This window comes from Lepisma saccharinum (assembly GCF_977018435.1).
Source record: "Lepisma saccharinum chromosome 12 unlocalized genomic scaffold, izLepSacc3.1 SUPER_12_unloc_1, whole genome shotgun sequence".
Classification (NCBI taxonomy): domain Eukaryota; kingdom Metazoa; phylum Arthropoda; class Insecta; order Zygentoma; family Lepismatidae; genus Lepisma; species Lepisma saccharinum.
Window position 1 is genome coordinate 4,620,946 of NW_028142891.1, and position 23,224 is coordinate 4,644,169.

Here is a 23,224-nt window from a genome sequence, read left to right on the forward strand (position 1 = left end):
ATAATATTAAGTACAAATATCCATATATGTGTGTATTAATAATCTTAATGTAATAAAGACTTAATTGATTATAGTTATTTTATTCAAGCACAATAATGGAGAATATTACGCTGTAAATTTTATAGGTTTTCGCCATCACTGCAAATTGTCCTTGCGTGCAGCCGCCGTCACACCAAAATGTCCTTGTGCATAGAGATCTTCAACAACAAGAGATTAAAACTTGTTATAAAGGCACTTGCAATACCATGACTTTGAATTTAACTTCGAAATATCATTCACGTACAATGTGATTTAAGAATTTTACAATTTATAATGAATTACAAATAGTGCCATCTAGCGTTATTTTCTGAACTTCGTAATGTACCGGTTTACGGACGTAAGTAAAATATTTAAATGTTCTCAGCATTCATTACATTCTTGTAATATTATGATACCATATGACAATAACCGTCATACCGCCATTATAGGTCCCGATTAGTCCATCTGTGCATAAATAGTATTTTAATAAAATCAATATGGCGGCCGCGTTTTGTGTTTAGCGGCGGCGACCGGGCGCGGGGGGGGGGGGTGTTTTTTATTCCGCGAGATGTTTTAACCAAGTGGTTGAGGGTTCGATTCCCAATGTTGGTGAAAATTGGATATTCAATTGTATTTGTTTAAAAGTTCCGATTAGCTTTTTGTGCACAAAGAGAAAATGAACTAATTGGAAATAGGATGTTTATGCTGTAATGAAAAGGTCCCCGGGTTCGATTCACAATGTCAAATTGTCTGATAATGATGTTGTTTTTAAAATTAAAAAAAAATAAGTGTGTTGAGTCCCCATTAGTAATAATGCAGGAACAGATATTAAAAATCAAAACAAAATGGCTGTGACTGGTGTTTAGTATTCGAAAGATTCCAGGTTCGAGTCCAAATGTTGGCAAATTTTTAATTTAATAGTTATAATTTTTTTTTTAGTTTACAGAATTCTTTCCAATTTATTGCATTTTGGCGAACTTGTCCCCCCCCCTTTGTGGTATTTGGACATGATGAAGATATACATAGAAATTGTTGTCAAAGTGCCTAATAATGATTTTCTGTTTAAATAAAAAAAAAGTGTGTTATCAGTCCCGATTAGCACGAACAGATATTCAAAAACAAAACAATATAGCTGATATTGTTGTTTAGGATTCAAAATGTTTTTGGGTTCCAATGCTGGCAAATTGCAGAATAACATTGATTTGTTTAAAAAGTGAGTTACTATTCCCGATTATCCTTGATACACAAATAGAAAATGGATGATTTTGGAGTTTTGCAACCAACGGGGGTCGAGGGTTCGATTTTCACTAGGGGCTAATGTTGGCGTTTTTTACGCAGTCCCGATTAACCGTAATGCATAAAGCTGTTTCAACGAATATCAAACCTGGAACCTTTTGATTACAATGCAAAGATTTTACCACTAATGTATGCTATGTTTTAAAACCAAAAATAAATAATAGTATCGAATTTTTTAAAAGATGCGTTACCACTCTCGATTAGCCATTATGCACAAAGAGATGTGTTTTGAAACCAATGGGGTCGAGGGTTTGATTCCAACTGGGTATGTGTGTTGAGGAAACTAAAGGTCAACAGACATGGAAAGTTTTTACTCGCCATCTCAAAATAAGTTTTTTGGCTTGGTACAGGTAGCTTTTTGTAGAAAGCCCCACAACGGCATCAACGTGGCTACCATCTGTGGGGGCCTCTTTTTTTTAAGTTGGAGAGGGGCACAAGGTCGCTTGTACCATACAACCTTGCACCGAAGAACCAACTTGTCAACTAGTCACTCACTCCATCATTAAAGTGCACAACATAATATCAGATTTGCACTGATGATAAGCAAAGAATTATAGCGGCTGCATAATTATATTTCAATGACAGCAAATGGTTTCAAATGAATGGTTTTCATTTTATTTTTTACTAAGTAACAGATTTGGTAATGAAAAGCTTTAACATTTGCATATAATATGAGATTTCTTTTGGTATCAAGTTTGTATGTTGACCAAATCACAGATATACTATTACTAAGGATAGCATTAACTTAATCTAATAAAAATATATTCCAGTGCATTACAAAATTAACTCATTCTGTTTTCTGTTGTTTGAATCCATATTGTCAAGTCTCGAAACTTGATGCACATCTTTTTCTTTTGGTATATACCACCTGAAAAACCCTTATTTCCGGCTTACTAACAACGGAATGTCTTTTTGTGCGTACGATTTTGTTCGAGTTGAGTAAAGTTAAAGAGGAGGTGTTGAGAATAGCATTGGTGAGTGATTCGAAATTGATTGTGCTGCTGTTAGTAGTGTAATTGATGATACAACCAGTGCCGGAAAGTATGAACCCCCCTCTGGCAGATTTGCCTACACTTAAAACTAGCTCAACATGCCCATATGAGCTTTTTGCTCAAGTGTGGAACCCTGTCTAATCCAAGATTTTTGTAAAAATGCCCTCGGGAAGTTCCTGAGAAAGTATGACCCCCCTCAGATTGATTTGTCTACACTTATAAAAGGCACTTCTGTCAGATTGTTGTCCATAAATTTGTTAAAAATATGCCCCTCTTGATATTTTTTTTGCCCACACCTAAAACTAAGCCAAGATGCTCATAAGAGCCACACCCACACACACCCTCACACACATATTTACTTCCGGTTTAAGTTCAATTGGGCACCAGCCTCAACTTGTATATCTAGTATTAAGATAATGTAAATCTTCTAGAATTGTTCTGTGACTCTCTCATTTCTTACATCATAAACATATGATTTTTCACCTTTGAGAATAACACTACATATGGTGTCATCAGGGAGTGTATCGTGGAATTCACAGATAATTTTAATGTTTGTCCTGTCATTATCCACAACTTGTTTCCTTTTTGAAGTGTTGATTACAAACATGGGTCTCTGTGCTTTGAATTCATCTGGTGTGTAATACATGTCAGTATTGCCAGTAGTGACCTTTTTGTATGCTGTAAATGCTTCATATAATTTAAGGAAATCATCCTTGGAAATGTCTAAATTATAATTTTCTCTAGGAAATACCTCATTTCTGCCATTTTTAAGATATATGTTCTTGATGTTGCAGTTATCAAATCTACTTGAATTTTTTTCCTGATTATTGTGTCTTCCAGTCTGAAACAATACCACCACAAAATCCGGCATGTCATATTGTATACTGGAGAATGAATTTGTAGCATCAAACTCATAATAGGTACCAGTGGCAGGCTTCTGTACACATTGATATGTATAAAATTGTAAAGGAATCTGTGGATTTTTTATTATATCTGCTTTGTATTTAAGAACATAACTGGCTTCATATTCAACAACTGGGATTCTTAGCTCCATAGTCTGAATAATGCATTTGCCTTCATCAGGTAGGGTATTGGGCAAAGCTTCCCCTGTAGAGTTTAATGTGCTGTACCTCATCAAAGCATTATTATCATTGGCAGCTCTTCTAAATGTGATTCTTAAACCACCCTTCCACATAATATCTTTGTAATCTGAGAAGAATCCTGGCAACAGGCGCATTGGAAACTGCACTGTGTGGCTCTTGGATAATATTTGATCACCAGCCTCAAATCCACCTATTTTGTAGTAAGAAGCCTCGGTTTTGGATAATTTTAGTGTGACCAAAGCTGTGAAGGTAATGCCGGGATAATCCACTCGGTTTATAACAACACCATGCTTTCTGATCTCAATTTCAGAGAACAGATGCGGCACAAAATTATCTACCAATCTTATATTTGAATTTGCCGGATAATCTGTTCCATCGAGCTTTACAACATCAAATTTGATGTATAGATCTGCTCTGTGGGGGTGTATAAAGCCATCCCCTACATCAAGATCAACCTCAATCTCTGTGTTCGGTTGATTTAAATTTGCAAATGTCCTCCTGTTTGGGGGGAATGATTGTAGCTTATAACTCTCAATATTTTCCATTATTTTTTTTTGTATGTATTTTTATTTAAATATTAATTTCTATGGGGTGTAAGGGGTGACCTTCCACGTAGGCGCCCAAAAGTCAACCTCACTTCCACGTAGTGCACCCTGGACTAAAGACTAACGAGGCTCTGGCGACTGGCACTATGGCCAGTATAATTTTGTGTGTGTTGTCCTGTTTGTTGTCCTTGTGTGTGCTGAGTGCCCGTTTACGGCCTCAGCTTTTAACAGAAGTCAGAACATTTTAACATTTTTAGTTATGCAACGCTAGAGTTGTTATTTGAAATGATAAGGGGCTGGCCCCCGTATAATGTGACGGGAGCAAAATAGCCTAAGTGCTGACGCTCCCAAAATTTTAAATTCAAAAAATCAAAAAAATTAATTTCTATGATTGCAGTTGTTGTGGCTCCAGCAAAATCAACTAATTCTTCTTTTTCATTAGTGACAATCAATTCAATGTTATCTATTCTATTATGGCACACAGGAAAATATAATGTTGGGGATGGAGTGTAGATGATGGGCTCCATAAATTCAGAATTAGGTTTGAATGTTGCAATGATGCCAGTTTGTTTGTGAGTGCCTATGCCATTTGATTTGGTGATCATACCCTCGGCCACATTACAGTGAATATTCAGAGTCTCTATGGCTAAGAATTTAGGTATATTAATAGCAGTGTGTTTGATGGCTGGTTCAAGTTTTGTGTTGTTCTCAAAGCATAACAGCTCTCCTATAGTACCCAGATCCACTGTTTCTGTAGCAGATACAATCTCTACTCTGTGAGTGACAGAATTTTGACTTAAAACTACACCTCTGGGTAATTGAGCATTTAGAGTGGACAGATTATACTGCCCTGGAGTGATGACAATTTTTTGATCCCCTACTGCAATTTTGTTGTGGTGTGTAACATTAGGGATCAAGTATATGCCATAAAATGCTCTGAGAGCTATTGTTTTGGGATACACTATATCATCATGTAATCTGAGTTTCAATATTGAATTTTGGCTGGTGAGATGGAATACCCCCATGATGTTTCAGATACCACAGGGCCTTTTGAAAATTTTCAATTGATGGTTTATTTATTTGAGACTTATATCTAAGAACAGATAAACACAAATGTCCACAATTAACATCTTTGAAGTTTTGAACACGGGCATTATTGTAATAAAGATTAGCTGATTTTAGATATTTTACTAAATTTTCAGGTGGAACACCTCCAAATGAATCAAACACAAATGCCTCATCGTTTAAATATTTAAGATAACAAATCCAGTGAGTGCCCTGATTTTTGTACTTATCCAAATTAACAATGCCACATTCTTTGTTGAGTGGTTGCTCTGGCAAAGAATCAGACATATACACACCTCTAAAATTTTTGATGCCCAGTGGCTTGATTAAAGCTTCAATATCTTTGTTTGTAAGCGGCTCTTGTTTTTTTTAAACTTATTCATGGCTCTCTTAACACCTTTGCCTTGTTTCTCCATGGCCAGGTTATGGCGCTTCAATTCATCTAATTCTGCCTTATTCTTTTTGGCATCTATTACTGTTTTTGCTATGGCAGCTGATCCCCCAGCCAAGCTCCCAACAGCCCCAAGTGCTGCTAAGATGGCCGGGATAGTAAATATGAAACCCCCCACATGTGATTTTTTTCTAGATTGTTGTAATTTTTTTAATTGGGGGGTACTAAGCAACAATTTCATACCATGGCCTTTTGCAAGACAAGAATTTTTTTTCTTGCGCTGCTTTTTGGTTAAAAGACTGTCAATAGTTTTAAGAGATTTAAGACCTGCATAAGGTATTTGATACATAACACCCTTGGCCTTCATTCTAGGTTTATTATATACATATTCAAAGCCCCCACCCCAGTTTTTGTTTGGTGTTCATAGCTATGGTGGTCCCCAATGCTGCTATTTTTTCACTTAAAAAAGCATCTTTGCTTACAAATCTACCAAATGCAGCCTCTTCTAATTTCTTGTCTGCAACATGTCTCTTGTCAAGATCAGAATGTGTGTTGTATGCTATGTCATGGTCTTTACAAGCAGCATCTAGGGGATTAACACCAGGATCACCTCTGTTTAATCTATGGTCCAATTTTGTGCCTGGACCACAATACTGATAGCCTGGAATATGTAGTTCAAATGGCAGCTTGTTTATAATGTCATTAACCAACCCCCGACCCTCAGAAATATTCCAAAATTTAGGTGGTAGAGTATTAATAATTTTTATAAGATATCCAATCCCCTTAGTGTCATTTACTATAAAATTCGACAATTTTGTGCTTATCATGTCCATAATTCCAACCTTTTCATTGTAAAAATTGTGGTTGCCAGCATTTTCCTCCCCAGCTATCACCAATAACCTATCTACAAGTTTCCTGACATCATCAACCCAGACAAATTCTTTAGGCAGGGTGTTGTATTGTTTGATTCCACTGCCAGTCTTAATTTGTGACCATATGGGCTTGATTAAATTATTGTATTTTGCTCCACTGCTAGACTTGATTCTTTTTTGTGTGGGATCATTGTTCTGGTATAGAGCATCTGATTTTATTAATATTTCTTTGTAGTGCTCATAATCTTGATCTGTATAGCTGCCAGGTCTCTTCCTTGTCATCAGTTCCCACAACCCAGGTGTGCCGAGATACTTAACAAAAGCACCTCTTTGTCCAAGATGAGATTCTGAATATACAATCAGATCATCTCCCATAAATGTTACTCTGAAATTGCCAATTCTATGTATGATGCTACCATCACGTTCTGTGTCAGCATATAAGCCAAAGACCTCATCTTTGTTGTCTTTAGGTGTGCTTAAATATTTTTGAGCAAGAAGACCCAATTCAATAGGATCCAGAGTAGCTTCAATTCTTCGAGGAGCAAGAGGACTAGGTGTATGAATACTGGAAAGTGGGGTGATTGGATAATCTAATATGTTCCTTGCAGCTACAGTTACAAGCTCTGTGATCAAATTTTGATTTTGCTTTGTAACAGTTTTGATATTTTTACCTAATTCACTAATAGCATCAATAATAGGCTGTTCTGTTTGTTTGTGTTGTTCATAAATTCCTCGGTTCTGTGATTTCCATCCCTTAAATCTTTTTACAAGATAATCTCTTAATTTAAGATCATCAATGATTGGCCTTTTCATGGTTATTTATTTATGTTTCAATGTCTAGAAAATTGTTGATTATATTTCTGTATTTGCCACTATTGGGTTTTCTTGTCATATCAATTGTGACAAACCCATAACTGTCCTGGTTCCAGCACCCACTGCAAAACTTGGAAAAATCATTGTAGCTCAAGTCCCCACCTACATATTCATCATGTATGTGTTTGAGGTTGGTATGATCTTGATGAAACACACATATAAAATTGCTGTTATCTCGGATCAGCTGCTTCGGTATTTTAGAAAAAGTCTGTGCCAGGTAGAAGCAATCAATGTTTTTGTGTCGGCCCTGTGTAAAGAAATTTCTAACCTTGTTTTGATTATCCAGTATAATGTCATCAAACACAACAACAGAATTATCGAAACATTCATGGAGTGGCTTAACATCTGGTTCAAAAGTGGCAATATCCAATCCATCATATAGCTTCATCAGCTGCTGATATTTTAATTGTTCCAAGCTCTTAGAGAAGACATACAAGTGCCTGTTTTTCCAATCTAACCAGTTGGGTGCCAATAAAAAATTATCAATCATTAGTGTAGTTTTACCACAAGCCGATGGCCCAACAATAAGACATCTAATATTATCAGGCAGCAACTTGCCATTTCTCTTAATCTGCTGTTCAGGTTCTGGCAGCCTTTTTATAACATCCCAGGTGCTCATATTATCACTTTGTCTGCATCGATCCAGCTGTGTTCTGGAAGTCCTAGCCATTTGACAAATAACTTGTTGCCTTTTCTGCGGATGATTTTTTCTATGAGATATGTGTCAGGCTGTTTAGTTTTGCTGAGCTCTTCTTCATAGAACCGGCCTTTGAGAATTTCTCCTCGGTGGTCTTTTATTATATATGTGTTAAGGGTCCCAGGTTTAATTTGAACCACTGTAAATAATTCAGTGCTCCAGTTTCTTGTAAAGCCTTTTTTTGAATAAGTGCTTATATTTGCTGATTCTTACTTGATCACCCACCTTGTATTTGGCCTTTCTTGTTGTTGGCTGGTATCTAGGATAATAAACAGTCCTGATCAATTTTTGCTCATCAGATGGAGTTACTTCAGAGGGTTTCATGTTGATTGTGGAATGGACCGAGTTGTTATATTTATGTAGAAGTTCTGGAAGAATATTAATCCATTTATAATTACCTTGAAGTGTAAATTGTTTATACATAAGATTTTTTAGGGTTTTGTTGAATCTCTCTATAATTGAGGCCTTGAGATCACTGTAACTCGAATAATGTTGTATTGACTGGCTTTTAATAAATTGTTGGAATACAGAATTATAAAATTCTTTGCCATTATCTGTTTGCAAATAGCGCGGTGATCTTCCACTCTGATTGATGATTGTTCTGATGGCTTCTGTAACACATTTTCCAGTCTTGGATTTGAGTGGCACAGCCCAGGCAAATTTTGAAAATGTGTCTATTACAGTGAGTAGATACTTGTAGACCTTGTTGATTTTGTCTAAGTTTTTCAGCTGTCCACTTGCCATCTCAATCAAGTCGCTCTGCCATAAATCATCTATGCCTTTTGTGACTACTGGCAGTCTCTTAAAATTATGTCTGGCTTGTCTGTGTAATTCATCAACAATAATTTCTCTAGACATAATATGAAAACAAGAATATTGCAACTATAGGGTGTTCAGCAGCTGATACTACAGGATTTTCTAAATATAATTTGTCCCCTATTTGTATTTTAAATTCCAGAGAGCCATCATCTTCAGCATAGGCTGTTTCTAATGTATTGGGGTCTGTAAAATCCTCTAACTCTACACTGGTGATTTTTGGTTTGTTGTCAGCATTTGTTATTGATAAGGTGGGGTAGTGGTGTGCCTGTGGTTGAAGCCAATATTTGATCTTGATTGGTCTCAGTGTGCCCCCAACAAAAAACTGGTAATAAAATTGTGCAGGGGACAGCATATATATTTTGCCACCTGGTGTAAATGGTGATTCATATTCTTTGTTGGGGATGCTGTACAATTCAAGAATTACTGTATGTTTTGGATTCTCAATTATGCCTGTTATTTCTTTTTCTGGTGTAAGCAATCTGCTTGTTACAGATTCAAGGTGCTCATTGATGGTCCTAACAACATCATCATGGCCTGGCTTGATTTTTATGTCCACAACAAGTTTCTTGTATTGTTGCACAATCTCTTGAAGCTGGGTGGCAAAAACAGACAAAGCATTTGCTTGATTGGATTCCATGGTCCCTAGCTGTTGCTTGATATTAGCTACAATTTGTTGCAAATTTTCAATAACTGCCAATTTTGAATTTTGAGCAGTAAGATCATGGACCTGTCTTCTGATATCCTCAAACAGGCCATGCAGTTCATTAATATGTTGATTAGTTGGTAGAGTGGCCACTGTCTGAGTAAGTTGTTTGATCTCTGTCTGGATATTCTTGATATCTTCTGATTTCAATATCCTATTCACAGCTCTCTTAATATTCTTAAGTTCCTGTGATGTAGGCAGATTTGACACAGTATTTTGCAAAGATTCAAGTGCCAATTTCACATTGTTTAATTCAGAAGCATCAGCCACATTTTGCATAGCATTTTGGAGCAGGGCTATATCTGCCTGAGTGGATGTTGATTGTTGTAAAATTTCAAGCTTTGTTTGGATATCAAACAAGTGATGAAAATGAGATAGCTCAGATTCAGTGTTGAGGTTTTCAAGCTTTGTGATCTGTTCCTGGACACTGACAAGTGTGTCTACAATCCCGGGCAGGTGAGATTCTAGAGATTCTTGTACATTTGTCAAATCACTTTGCACTGCTGCTATTGTATCCTCAAGATGGGTTATGGTACTTTGAATTTTTCCAAAATCTTCATATGTTTCAAGTTGCAGCTTGATGTTTGCAACACTCCGAGTTATTGCACTCAAAGCATCAGAAGATGGGAAATTGTTCATAAAATTTTCAAGTGTGTCAATTTTTTCTTTAACCTCGGCTATGGCATTGTTCAGACGGTCCAGATTAGGTATTTGGAGTGATTGAATCTGTTCTTTTAGAGTGGAAATCACTAGATCAAAATCTTCTTGTGATTTTATGCTTTTGACAATTGTTTGGAGCTGTGTCTGGACATTATTAATCTGTTCCTCCAATTGCTGTTTCAATTGCTCAGAGTTGGTGGCCTGGGTCTTAAATTTGGCTTGAAGAGCTGCTACAGCCTCTTCTAAACTTTGAAAATTTTCCAATGTTGCCAGATCAGTATATTTCTGAAGCAGCAATTTGAGTTCAGAATCAATTTTAAGAAGAGGGTCCATGCATTGTGATTGCAAATTTGTAATTTCTAGTTGAAGACTGGCATTGAGTGTGGTTTGTAAAGCTTGTAAATCACTTCTTAAATTCTTGACTCTGACATCAAGCATCAGAATCTCATCACTGTGATCTTCATGTCTTGTATGGCCAAATATATCATTAGGCATTTTTGTTTTAGTGGTTATTTATTATTGAATATCTAATTCTTAATTCTATAAAAAAAGGTATAAGCTTGTCATAGGATCCAGGGACCTCAATATATAAGCAGTCACCAGCAGAAACAGTATAAACAGTGCCAGAAACCATGTTTGAGTGCTTAATTCTATAAATATTTCTCCCTACTGAAATTTTGACATCACCCTCAGGAGTTGTAATAAATTGCAATTGACCACCTACAGGTAATTAGTAATGATTTAAATTATTGTTAAATATGTACAATATTTTACCTGTTTTATCATCAACATCTGTAAGTATGCTGTTCAGATGAATAATTAACAAAGCACTCAGTTTAGATATGATATCAGAAGAGGGTTGTGGTGTTGGCAGCTCCATAATAGCCTGTTTTTTGAACCCAAATAAGTTCATAGGCATGTTTATTTATTTCAAATCATGCTCTGTAATTGGGCATTGATTGCCATTTTTCAAATCACAATGCCCCCATGGTAGGGTATGTATGCCACATGATAAAATACATCTCTTATCATCATGTGGGTCCAGAGCCACTTTTCTTACAATATTGCTAGTCAATAAGTGATCCACACTCTGAATTCTATTTTCTGATGTTCTGATTGTGCCACATGATTTGAGGCAATTTTTGTAATCTTCAAATTCAAGCTCTTTGTATACAGTCACTCTGCCAATGCCCTTGGCCTTTTTGGCAACAGCGCCACTACATGTTTCAAAACTGTACATCTTGGCTCTTAACCCAGCAAATGCCACAATAACATCACCAAGTGTCTCATCTTTTAACTTGCCAGGCACCTTTTTGTTGGGGGTTTAATTTTTGAATGTTCAGTGGTATCAAAATATTTAAACAATTCAGGCTGTGCAATATCTTGATAAACATCTTCTGTTTGAATATCAAGAACAAAACTATCTGTATCCATGTACATCAATTTTACACTATCACCATAAAAAGGTTTCAGCACATCATAATACAATTTTAACATGTGTAATTTGGCCAATTCCAATATCACAGCCCCTACATAAATAGGTTTATCAAACTTAATCTTTGTTTTATTCATGTTGAAAAGTGCCATATTTTCATCATAAATTCTTCTGTAATTGAAGTTGGGCTTTGCAATCAATATTTTGCTCCGGCTGGGGTCAGTAATTATTTTAACATCAATATGTTTTCTGACATTTTCAATTGTTTTGCCATACACTGAATTGACCATCAATTTAAACAAGGTCTTATCAAATTGGCTCAATGCAGATGTTCGAAGCTCTGTGTTTGTATCAATATATGGCTTCAACCATGTTGAGTGCCTGAACCTCAAAACTTTTCCAACTTTGATCACTTGAACACTATGATTCATCAGGAACTGGAGGTTTTTGTAATATATGATATAACCCTGTTTCGGCTCTAGAGTCATCATCAATTTCTTGTGTTTAGAGCCAGGTGAACACTTAACCTCGGGAATTGGGGCAGATCAGAAAAGTTATTGTGTAAATTATCTGGAATTGTCAGATCAACCTCTAAGAACAGGCCATAGTTACTGTCATCAAAATCTTTAAGATCTTCAATATTGAAATTTTCAACCCACTCAAGCCCTGCATATGGCAGTTTATCCATCATAGCATAACCATAGAGGCTGTTTGCATCTACATACAGTATATAATTTGATGGCAGTGCTGGATCATAATCAGGAATATACTTGTTATTTGCTCTGGCATATCTCTGAGAACATTGCACCATGCCTCCTCTTATACATTGTTCCATAAACAGATACATATCTTGATCCTGGATCAGAGCCAATTGCATTTTAGTGTTCAAAAACATTGAAGACCATGCTAGGCCCGGAGCACTGTAAAAATAAATTGGATCTAGTTATAATTTTTCATGGAAGATTTTCTGAATACCTGCAGTATATCAGCTAAGAGGGTCACATCAAGTTTTAAATAAGCCTTGTGATAATCACCAAATGTCTGGCATTTTAAATTGTTCCACATCAACTGGGCATGGTGATAATCATCATCAGTGATTCCAGATGCTCTGATTTTGCTGTAAAACTCTTGTTGTGGTGGCAGAGAACACTCATCAAATTTAGAAAAATCTGTAACATAATCATATGGATATACACCCTTCCGCCTAACTAATTTCAGGTCCTGATTTGGAAACAAAGCACATGTGATTTTGAATTGATCATCAGATAATTGAGTGGCCAGTGTAGCCAGGCTATCCGATAAAATTCTGTAAGAATCAAGAAATCTTAAGTGAATGGGAACAGCATTAACTTTAATTATTTTGCTAATGGCAATATATTTCTCATCATTTTCAGCTAAAATATTTAAATTCTGCTTGTCAAACCCCTCGTACCTGATCAAATGATGGAAATCATAATTGGATGCTCCATGGCAAAATATGGGGACAAATTTTGGTCTCTGGATCTTAATATTACAGCTATTACACAGGGCCATTAAGAATTTACCATCTGTATGAGAATGGTGATGTACCTTGATATTTGCATCTTAAAATTCAGAATCACATACCGGGCATTTTTCTGCATTGTTGAAATCTTCAATCTGTTTCTCTGTTAAAGGCAACATGGGTTTTGATTTTAATAAAATATTAGATGCTATGTCATGGCACTCATTTTCTATTCTATGTGCAAATTCTTTGATGGCATCTGCTCCCATGTATAAATCTTCTTTACTAACAACCCCATCCTGTACAACCACATAATAAAAGCTGGAAGGTTCATGTAACTGGTATGGTGTAATTGAAGATTCCTCAGGGTCTGGGCTGCAGAATGCAAGGGGTTTGAGGTTTGATTCAAAATCACAGACTATATATGCTGGGTGTTCCAACAAGGCTTCAAACTTTTTGAATTTTGCATTTTCACTTGGCATTGGCATCACCATATGAACAGGTTTATGGTTGCCACAGTATTTCAGATGCTCAATTAACTTGTTTTTAGCAATTTCTGCATTTTCTTCCCGAACCCCTTTCACCATTTTTTGACCATCAAATACAGACAAACATCTTCTGCACAACTTGAATATTCTATGAGTTTTGTCTATTTGTGTTCTGACTAAAGCTTCAAGACTGTGTATCAGAGTGTAATGATATGTGCCATCCCCTTCAATTAAGAGCAGATCAATCGGAATAGCAGATTCATCATCAAATGTACTGATTCTGAGAGGATCTATCAAGCAATTGACACGGCCAGTGGAACAAGTAAATACATTAATAGATAATTGTTTGCCATTGATATCCCGGGCCTTTTTTTCAAATTTATCAATATTCTGAACAGACATTGGATATTCTAAACCCTCCATTGCCTCATCGAAATTGTGTTCATGTTGCTTATAATAAGTTATTCTCAGGATTCCTTGAAACTGGATACAAAGCAGCTAAAATACACCACAAAAAGCATTTCTGGTCATTATTTTTTATATTAACCACGGCTGTTTTGTTTTTGATATTGGCAGGTAATGGCACATAAGTGGAACCTTGTAATGGGTTGAATTGAGAAATATTAACATATAACTTGTGTGGAGAACCGCATAGGCTCCATCCAGACTCTTTTGCTGCAAATTCAGAGTGTTGAATATTCAATTGATCTATCAAATTGCTTATTATTTTGTCTGAATTTGCATTTGAGTATACAGGTACAGTTTCTGTTATGTGGGGCTGTGTAAATTTTGTGCCATTTGGCTTCTTATATTGTGTAAACAATTTGAGGGACAGCTTATAAGAGCCATTTTGTGCATTTAGAATTGCCTGCACATCAGAATTTATACTGTTCAAAAAATTCTTAATACCACATTTTTGCTCTGATACAAACCGGTAATCCCTTAATTGTCCATTAAAACTGCTATGGATGGGTTCATAGCGTGGCTGCTTTGCCGGTGAAGCATTAACAGGTGTTTCATGCTTCCTTTTCAGACCAGATGTAGATGGTTGTGGGGGCAATATTGATGACTGTGCAGAGCAAGTACCTTTATGTGTATATGTTATAATCCTCTACGTCTCTTGTTTCCCCTTTAATACCAAAGAAGTGAGACGAGGATGGTCTTATCGGCGCAGTGGATGATCATATATTAGGTACTTAAAGTATACAATTGGAACTTAATATTCGTTTACCAATATTTATTACAAAACATATTAGTACTTATACTTTCCAAATACAATCAATTCAACAGAAATGTCTATGGATTATCTCCCAGTTAACCTAGTTTAATTTGTCCCATTTGATAGTCAGCAGTCAGTAAGTAAAGGCTACACGAGTCAGAGCAAATCGCAACCCAGCCCAAAACCCCCCCACAGCCAACATGACCCGGAGCAATCCACCAAAAAATCTAAACTAAAACAATTTCCTTTTCTTGCACTTTTAAGAACTCAAAATAAATCAATAGACTTTAGGTAAATTACACCCGGCCATGAGGGCCTATAAAGGGCGATAGACCGTAATGCAATATACTCAGCCTGTCCAGCCAGTGTCCAGTACGTCAGAAGTCTCTCGTAGTCGGCAAGGATCTGCCACGCTAAACTTCTCGCTCGACCAGCGCAGAAGCTCAGCCAATGGCAGAACCTTCCAGAGTCACCTGTCTGTTGAGTCGACATCAGTCATTTATGAGCAATATTACACTATGGGCTTACAATGTGAAGTATTGCATGCTATATTTTCTATGGCATTTAGAGCAAATTTTTGTGGGAGTTCTGCATTTGTCTGGATTACAATTCCTTTGATGCTTAGCCCAATTGGGGCTGGATATATTCTTTTTGCATTGATTACAATATTTTTGATTTGGCATTTTTGTTGTTGTTTATTATATACAATTTCTTGGGATTCAAATCAAAATTCTATGCTTAATAAAAAATATCAGTTGGGTTCAGCAGTGTGTTTTGAATATTTTGTGTGTGTGTGTATGTGTGTTAATATTTTTGGTTTTGGTATTTATATAAAATTTCTTGGGGTCCAAATCAAAACTCTATAATTAATAAACCTATGACAGGTTGTCAAAAATTCTGTATATTAAATCAAATAGATTTGTAATTCAATTTATACAAATGTGCAATATTTTTGTGTTTAAAAAAATATGAGCAGCACTGCAACAACACACCCTCACTCTTTAACAACTCTCACAATACTGGCTGATATGCACAACTCTCACAATACTGGCTGATATGCAATGCAAAATCTCTTTATATACCCTAAGCACGGACCGCATTGAAAACATCTGAAGCAATAAGCCAATCAGAATATAACACATCATCACATTATGTCATAACCAACCAATCAGAAAATAACACATGTCTAATGCATAATATTGGGTAATAATTTGTTGCAAAACATGATGCAATATAAATAAACCAGAAATAGGCCACAAGTGGACCGGAAGTAAATATGTGTGGGTGGGTGTGGGTGTGTGTGGGTGTGTATGTGGGTGGGTGTAGGTGTGTATGTGGGTGGGTGTAGGTGTGTATGTGGGTGGGTGTAGGTATGTATGTGGGTGGGTGTGGGTGTGTATGTCGGTGGGTGTGGTCAAGGTCAAGGTCATCTCAAGGTCAAGGTCAAAATAATCGAAAAATAATCGAAAAAAATAATCGAAAAAATAGTCAAGGTCAAGATCATCTCAAGGTCAAGGTCAGTGTGTGTGTGTGTGTGTGTGTGTGTGTGTGTGTGTGTGTGTGGGTGTTAATGAGTTTGGCGTAGTTTTAGGTGTGGGCAAAAAAATATCAAGAGGGGCATATTTTTAACAAATTTATGGACAGCAATCTGACAGAAGTGCCTTTTATAAGTGTAGACAAATCAATCTGAGGGGGGTCATACTTTCTCAGGAACTTCCCGAGGGCATTTTTACAAAAATCTTGGATTAGACAGGGTTCCACACTTGAGCAAAAAGCTCATATGGGCATGTTGAGCTAGTTTTAAGTGTAGGCAAATCTGCCAGAGGGGGGTTCATACTTTCCGGCACTGGTTGTATCATCAATTACACTACTGCTGTTCTTATGGTTTAGACATATGCCTTTCACCTTGCAAACAGTAGTAACATTAGTATTGTCTGGATTTACTACCTCAAATGCATAACTTTTCGGCCCACTGGATGAAAATGCTCTGAGATAAGCATTTTCCCATAGAGTTCTAGTTCATTTGTTAACTCCCCTAGGTAGTCTCCAACAGGCAGATCAACATCACCTGGCCTTTGAATATAAATGACACTATCGGTATCATAGTACAATACAATACATTTTCGCCTAATGTATCCAAATATTCATAAAGCTCTAATCGTGCATGGGTTGTAGTGTATGCTGCAATAACTACATTTACAGTCGATAATGGAAGTGCAGATTCTTCGAGATATTGCCAGTAAACTATCAACATATCTTCATTTATAGGTATAACTTGATGTACTTCAACATTGGGACTTTCTAGTTTATCGAAAAAATGCTTAGGATTGTTGATAATACTAACTTGACCAGGGTTTTCTCTCTGTCCAAATTTACCCCAAAATGAATTCAGCATAAGTTTTGCTAAGCTTCGTAATCCAGGATTAGCACATATTCTGTTTTCATCCAACAACACACCCTCCTTTTCAAAATAGTCAGCTATGTATTTTTTTTTTGGATTCTTCATCAATACACCACAATAGCCAGCCGCTTGCTTCAACTTTTGCTTTGAGAAATGTATTGATGTACTCTGCAAAAACACCACCTGATTTTTTTGCAGGATCATATTGTTCAACATTATATTACCATACCTCATGTAATTCTAAAATTTTGTATTTTTTTTTGAACTGCCTTCTGAACTTCATCCACAACCCAGGGTACCAGTTATAGCTCTTTCACTAGCAGTATGGTTACATTCCGCCTGGTTTATTTCATCGCCACAAGTTCTACATACAGGGAAAGTTAATTTTGAATTGGTTCGATATGGTAACACAGGATGGTACAGATCTCTCGGTGGAAGTATTGTTGCTTTGACAAGCCCTTCAAAAGAATAAATATCAGGGCATTCTTCCCCCACATAAATTTTCACCGGATGGCCAACTGGAAACTTTTTAACTTTGCAATAATAAGGGTACAGGCTACATACATCCTTATATTGAATTGTTTCATTTTCTTTCACAGTGTAATGTAGTTTGGTAGCGTTAGTTCTACCACCATAAAACGCCTCCCGGGGAATTATGGGGGCTTTAATTGATAACGGATGTTTTTCAACATAATGTTTCATGGTTTTGTTATTTCTCAACTGCTGATGAAATTCGCACCCCCACATCTCATGGACAATGTAGTTAAGTGCTTTTAATCTGGTAATTTTATTTTCTGTTCTTTCATACCGAAAAGACAAAGTATCATATGGGTCATCATGAAGAGGTTCTGCACGTGAAGTAGGGAAATATTTGACACAACCATGTGTTCTGCATCCTTGATATTCAAATACATGCTCTTGCCCCTTTTGATCTTTAAAATATCCATCTACTTTCAAGTTTGCTCCAACTTTTACTTCTGGTCCTCTGGCTGCATGTTGGATTTCGATTTTGTTTTTTTTCCTCCCATACCAACCATTGAATAGCCTCTATAGACTGAATATCGCACCACCTGTATCCGTTTTTAGGAATAATTGCTATATGTTCTGATTTTTTTTATTTTGAATTTAAAATTTTGGGAACGTCAGCCCTTAGGCTATTTTGCTCCCGTCACATTATACGGGGGCCAGCCCCTTATCATTGCAAATAACAACTCTAGCGTTGCATAACTAAAAATGTTAAAATGTTCTGACTGCTGTTAAAAGCGGAGGCCATAAACGGGCACTCAGCACACACAAGGACAACAAACAGGACAACACACACAAAATTATACTGGCCATAGTGCCAGTCGTCAGAGCCTCGTTAGTCTTTAGTCCAGGGTGCACTATGTGGAAGTGAGGTTGACTTTTGGGCGCCTACGTGGAAGGTCACCCCTTACACCCCCCTATATGTTCTGCTTTCAAAAATCTTTTACGGAATACTTTATTATAAGCTGAAGCGATGGTGATGGCTTCCAATAATGGGTTCACTGTTGTTTATTTTTCAAAAGTGGTCATGAATTTCAAACAGGCAGCACGTAGTACATTAACATCTTCTACACAGTACTTTCTCAACTCCTTCTGCATATCGAAAACTACCCCTGTTTTCTGTTGTTCACTATGCCATTCCAAAAAACTGGTTCTCTGAATCTCCATCATAGAATCAACAGCGTAAAATTCAGTACCAGGGACACATCCGACATATTCTTTATTTTTCAAAGTATTAAAAAAATGAGGAAAATACCCTTTGGACATTGGGAGATCAAATGCTTTCGGTAATTTGTTGAGCGCCATTGGAATAAAGTTGAGAGAATCTATGAAATGGATATTATGCATCTTCAAAGATAATATTTTGGCTCCATTCATGATAACAGACGGTGTCCATTTCATTTTTTCGATCATAGTTTGCAGTACAAAGTGCGAATCATACCCTCTACTATTGTGTGCAATACACACAATATTGTTAATTTTGGTGCGGTGAGCTGAAACAAATTGCAGAAAATTGTAAACAGGTTCTGTACTATCAAAAATGTGCTGTTTTTTCCCGCATACACTGCACCATTGAGACATATCTTTGTTCTCAATGCAATTATAGCATACATTTTGGCATACCAAAAGATTTGGAATATGCAGAAAATTGTTTTCAGTGCCTTCTAGTTTTGTGTCCTGACACAGAATTTCTCCCCACATATATGAGGATTTCTGTTTGTACGGATAGCATACGCTCTCATGCATTTTTCACAACATTTTACTGTCTGACAAAGAGAGTTTTTTCTATTGTAACATGTTTTATGATTATTGTAACACTTTTGACCATAGAAAAATCTGTTACAATCAGTGCACTTTATTTTGGTTTGCTGAAACAGTACATTTGGGCTTTTCTTGGCATTGTGAACAAACAGCTGTACAGGATCCTAGGTGTCTAGAAACATGATCATATTTTTTATGGCAAGTTTCACAATAGAAATTAGCGGAGAATGCAGCTGTAAGAGATGTTATAACATTAAAATGGTTGTTTATGTACACCAAATTTAAAGTTTCGCGCCTAGGTAATAAAGGACCTTCATATATCACATCACTCCCGGAAAATCCATTATATACGGTAATTTTGAAATCAGATAAATAGTCCTGAAATTTTTGAATTTCGGTAGTTCCTCCACCACCACTCAAATTTTCCCCAGCTTCTCTGCACAGTTTATCCACTTCTTCTTCCATAACACATTTATGTTGTCTAACATACTGATAACGTTTTTTAGGTTCATTTTTGTAAACATTAATACCTCTTGCCACAACCAACGCATAAGCCAAACACCTGCTATCGGAATTTTTAATAGTTATAATTCCTTTTTTTAGTTTACAGAATTGTTCCCCATTCATTGCATTTTGGCGAACACGTCCTCCCCCTCGTGGCATTTGGACATGATGGAGATATACATAGAAATTGTTGTCAGAAAGAAATGTTGTATTGCTCTGCAATACTTTTTCCAATGCTGCCCACAATATCTCCATATTTATCGCCTGTGCTTCCCGAAAAGATAACCAAAAAGGGAGATCAGGGTGATCTTCATTCCTGATAGTAATACCAACTTGGTCATGCTCGGCCACATCACATAGAAGATATTGGATCAGTTCTTGCAATCCCTCCTGAACCCATATCACCGGATTCTCATTGTGTGGTGCCCCCCGCAACCGAGCACGCACCATTCATCCTTCCATATTGAATCTTTGGTAACGCCTTCTTGTCTCTTCTATAACTTCAACATGATGTAACACTGCATCATCGCCACCGCCTACCTGTCTGCACACTTCCGCTTGCTGAATACAATCCCGAAGAACCATTCCTACGCGTCAGCAAAAATTCGATGCGACTGGTGTTATGTTACATCCTGTCGTAGCGGGGTACGAGCGGTTTTAATGTTGAGTCAGCAGAACATTCTACCCCCTCTACCTCTACTGCTATTAACAGCAATCAATCCAGACCCTCTGTCTCTATTTCTAGTGAGACCAACTAACATTTTGAAATGTTTCCTAACAAGTATAACAACCAGGATACAGGGATATTTGGGTGTATTGGAACAACCGATGAAAAAATGTGGAGATATTTTCCATTTAGAATCTGTTTTAGAGACTAAAGAATTGGAGCAATGTACAAATCATATTTCGCCTGTGTTATACCAAATGGCTACAGTTATTGCAAGACGTGCAAATCACAACGCGAGATGAACCATCTGTGCTACATGCAGAGGGACAATGGAAGTGGTGAGGAGATCAGCTGCAAGAGATACCTGTTTATGTTCTATGATTTCGAAGCCACGCAGTGCACACCCTATGTCGGTCGACCTTCGACATATGTACACGAACCGTGCTTGTGTGTGGTGCAGCAAGTGTGCAGTGTATGCATCGAGGACACAGATATGATGAAAGATTGCTTACAGTGCGGTATTCGCCAGCACTGCTTCGAGGGAGAGGATCCTGTGCGAAAGTTTATGGACTATGTGTTTGTGGAGCGACCCTACTTCAAGAGGATTGTGTTGGTGGCCCACAATTTCCGAGCCTACGACGGTATGTTTGTGTTGTCCGATTTGCTGAAGAGAGATGTTGCTCCCGAGGTGATCATGGACGGTACAAAAATCCTGTTTATGAGTGTGGGGAAGAAGTTGCGATTCCTGGATTCCTTGAACTACTTCTCAAGACATTCGATTTGGAGGAGACAAAGGGATTCTATCCGCATCTGTTCAACACAAAAGGAAATCACGACTACAAGGGTCCCTTCCCCAACGACCTGTTCTTCGATCCGGACCACATAGCGCTGCAACACCGCCAGAAATTCGACGAGTGGTACAACCGAGCTTCGAAGGAGTGTGTGTTGTACGATAACGCCCACGAGTGTAGCAAGTATTGCATTCAGGACGTCACAGTACTTCGAAGAGGAGTGCTCAAATTGCGTCGGTATTTCCTGGACATCGCCAATGTGGACATTCTACAGGACTGTTTCACCATAGCGTCGGCATGCTCCCTGGCGTACCGAAGACATTTCCTCTCGGACAACACCATAGGCGTGATTCCACGTGACGGCTACCCAATGTGAGTAATCGGAGCAAGATTGCGCTGAAGTGGTTGCTGCATCTGGAGAAGTCTGAGAATGTAGAGTTGGAGTATGCCGGTAAAGAAAGGGAGCACGTGGCAGTGAATGGCATCTCGGTGGATGGGTACGACAAAACCACAAGGACCATCTACCAGTTCCACGGATTTTATTTCACGGCTGCCCATCCTGCTATAAGGAGCGATCGAGACCTGTGTCGAAGAATATCCAATCCGACCCGGCGGATACGATGGGTGCTCGATACGAGCGAACGCAGAGGGTGACGTCGAACTTTCGCCTATTGGGTTATACTGTGGTGGAAATGTGGGAGTGCACGTTCCGCGGGACACTGCGGGACCGACCCGACCTCAGCCGCGAACTGGAAGAACATCCGTTTTTTCGGAGTGCTCCGCTGGTGGCGAGGGATGCGTTGTATGGAGGTAGGGTGGAGGTGTTTAAAATGCGAGGAGTGGTTGGCTGGAGGAGGAGGAGAAAATATGCTACTACGACATCACATCACTGCACCCGACCGTCAATATGTTCGCCAAGGCATCCATGGGACACCCAGAGGTTCTGTTCGGTGCAGCAGCACCGACACCAAAGGAGGTATTGGAAATGGACGACATAGCCAAACTCCGAGTTCTTCCGCCGCGAAACCTATACATTCCAGTGCTGCCTATGAAGACGGGAGGGAAACTGTTGTTTCCGTTGTGTTGGAGTTGCGCAACGGGGCTCCGACAAGAAGGAGAGTGCGACCACGCCGATGCGGAGAGAGCAATGACGGGAACGTGGGTGCTGGATGAAGTTCGTCTCGCCGTCGAGAAGGGCTATAAGATTCAGGATGTGTACGAAGTGTGGAGGTACGAGGTGAGCGTCTACAACCCAACGACAGGTGAGGGGGGTTTGTTCGCTCAGTACGTGAACACGTTTCTGCAAATCAAACAGGAGAGTATTGGTTGGACAGTGTGGTGCACGGAGGAAGAGAAGAAGGGGGAGTATATTTGTACCTACAAAGAACACGAAGGGATCGAATTACGTAAGGAGCGTATCGACAAGAATCCAGGACTGCGTGCTGTTGCAAAGTTGTGCCTGAAGTCACTTTGGGGTAAATTTGCGCAGAACAGTAACAAACCACAGACGTCGATCATACGAGAACCCCGGGATCTCTTTGAAAAGTTGACGGACCCCGGTGTCAACGAGGCCACGGTGATTGTCAGTTGGGACTTCCTAAACGAGTGTGCACCTCAAAACAGCAAAGTAAACGTCGCAATAGGTGCGTACACGACAACCTTCGCAAGGATCCAAGCTGTTGGACGCTGTGGGTGAAGATATATTGTACTGCGACACGGACAGCGTGATATTTCGCGAGACCAGACGATCACGCGGGAAACTACGGTTGGGCAACCACCTGGGAGATTTGACGGACGAAATGGCGGAATTCGGGGAAAGTGCCTACATTAGGGAGTTTGTGTCCGGCGGTCCGAAGAATTACGCTCTGAAGGTGTGGTCCCCAACAAAGGGAAAGGAGTTCCACGTGGTAAAAATG

General features: G+C 38.2%; 1 protein-coding gene across 1 annotated transcript; it reads left to right on the top strand.

Annotated features, from left to right (window-relative positions):
• The first annotated feature begins 22,215 nt into the window (after window positions 1-22,215).
• Window positions 22,216-23,004, top strand: LOC145982143 (uncharacterized). Its single transcript, XM_083115710.1, has one exon. It carries the CDS (start codon window positions 22,216-22,218, stop codon window positions 23,002-23,004), a length of 789 nt encoding a protein of 262 aa, XP_082971836.1.
• The last annotated feature ends 220 nt before the right edge of the window (window positions 23,005-23,224 follow it).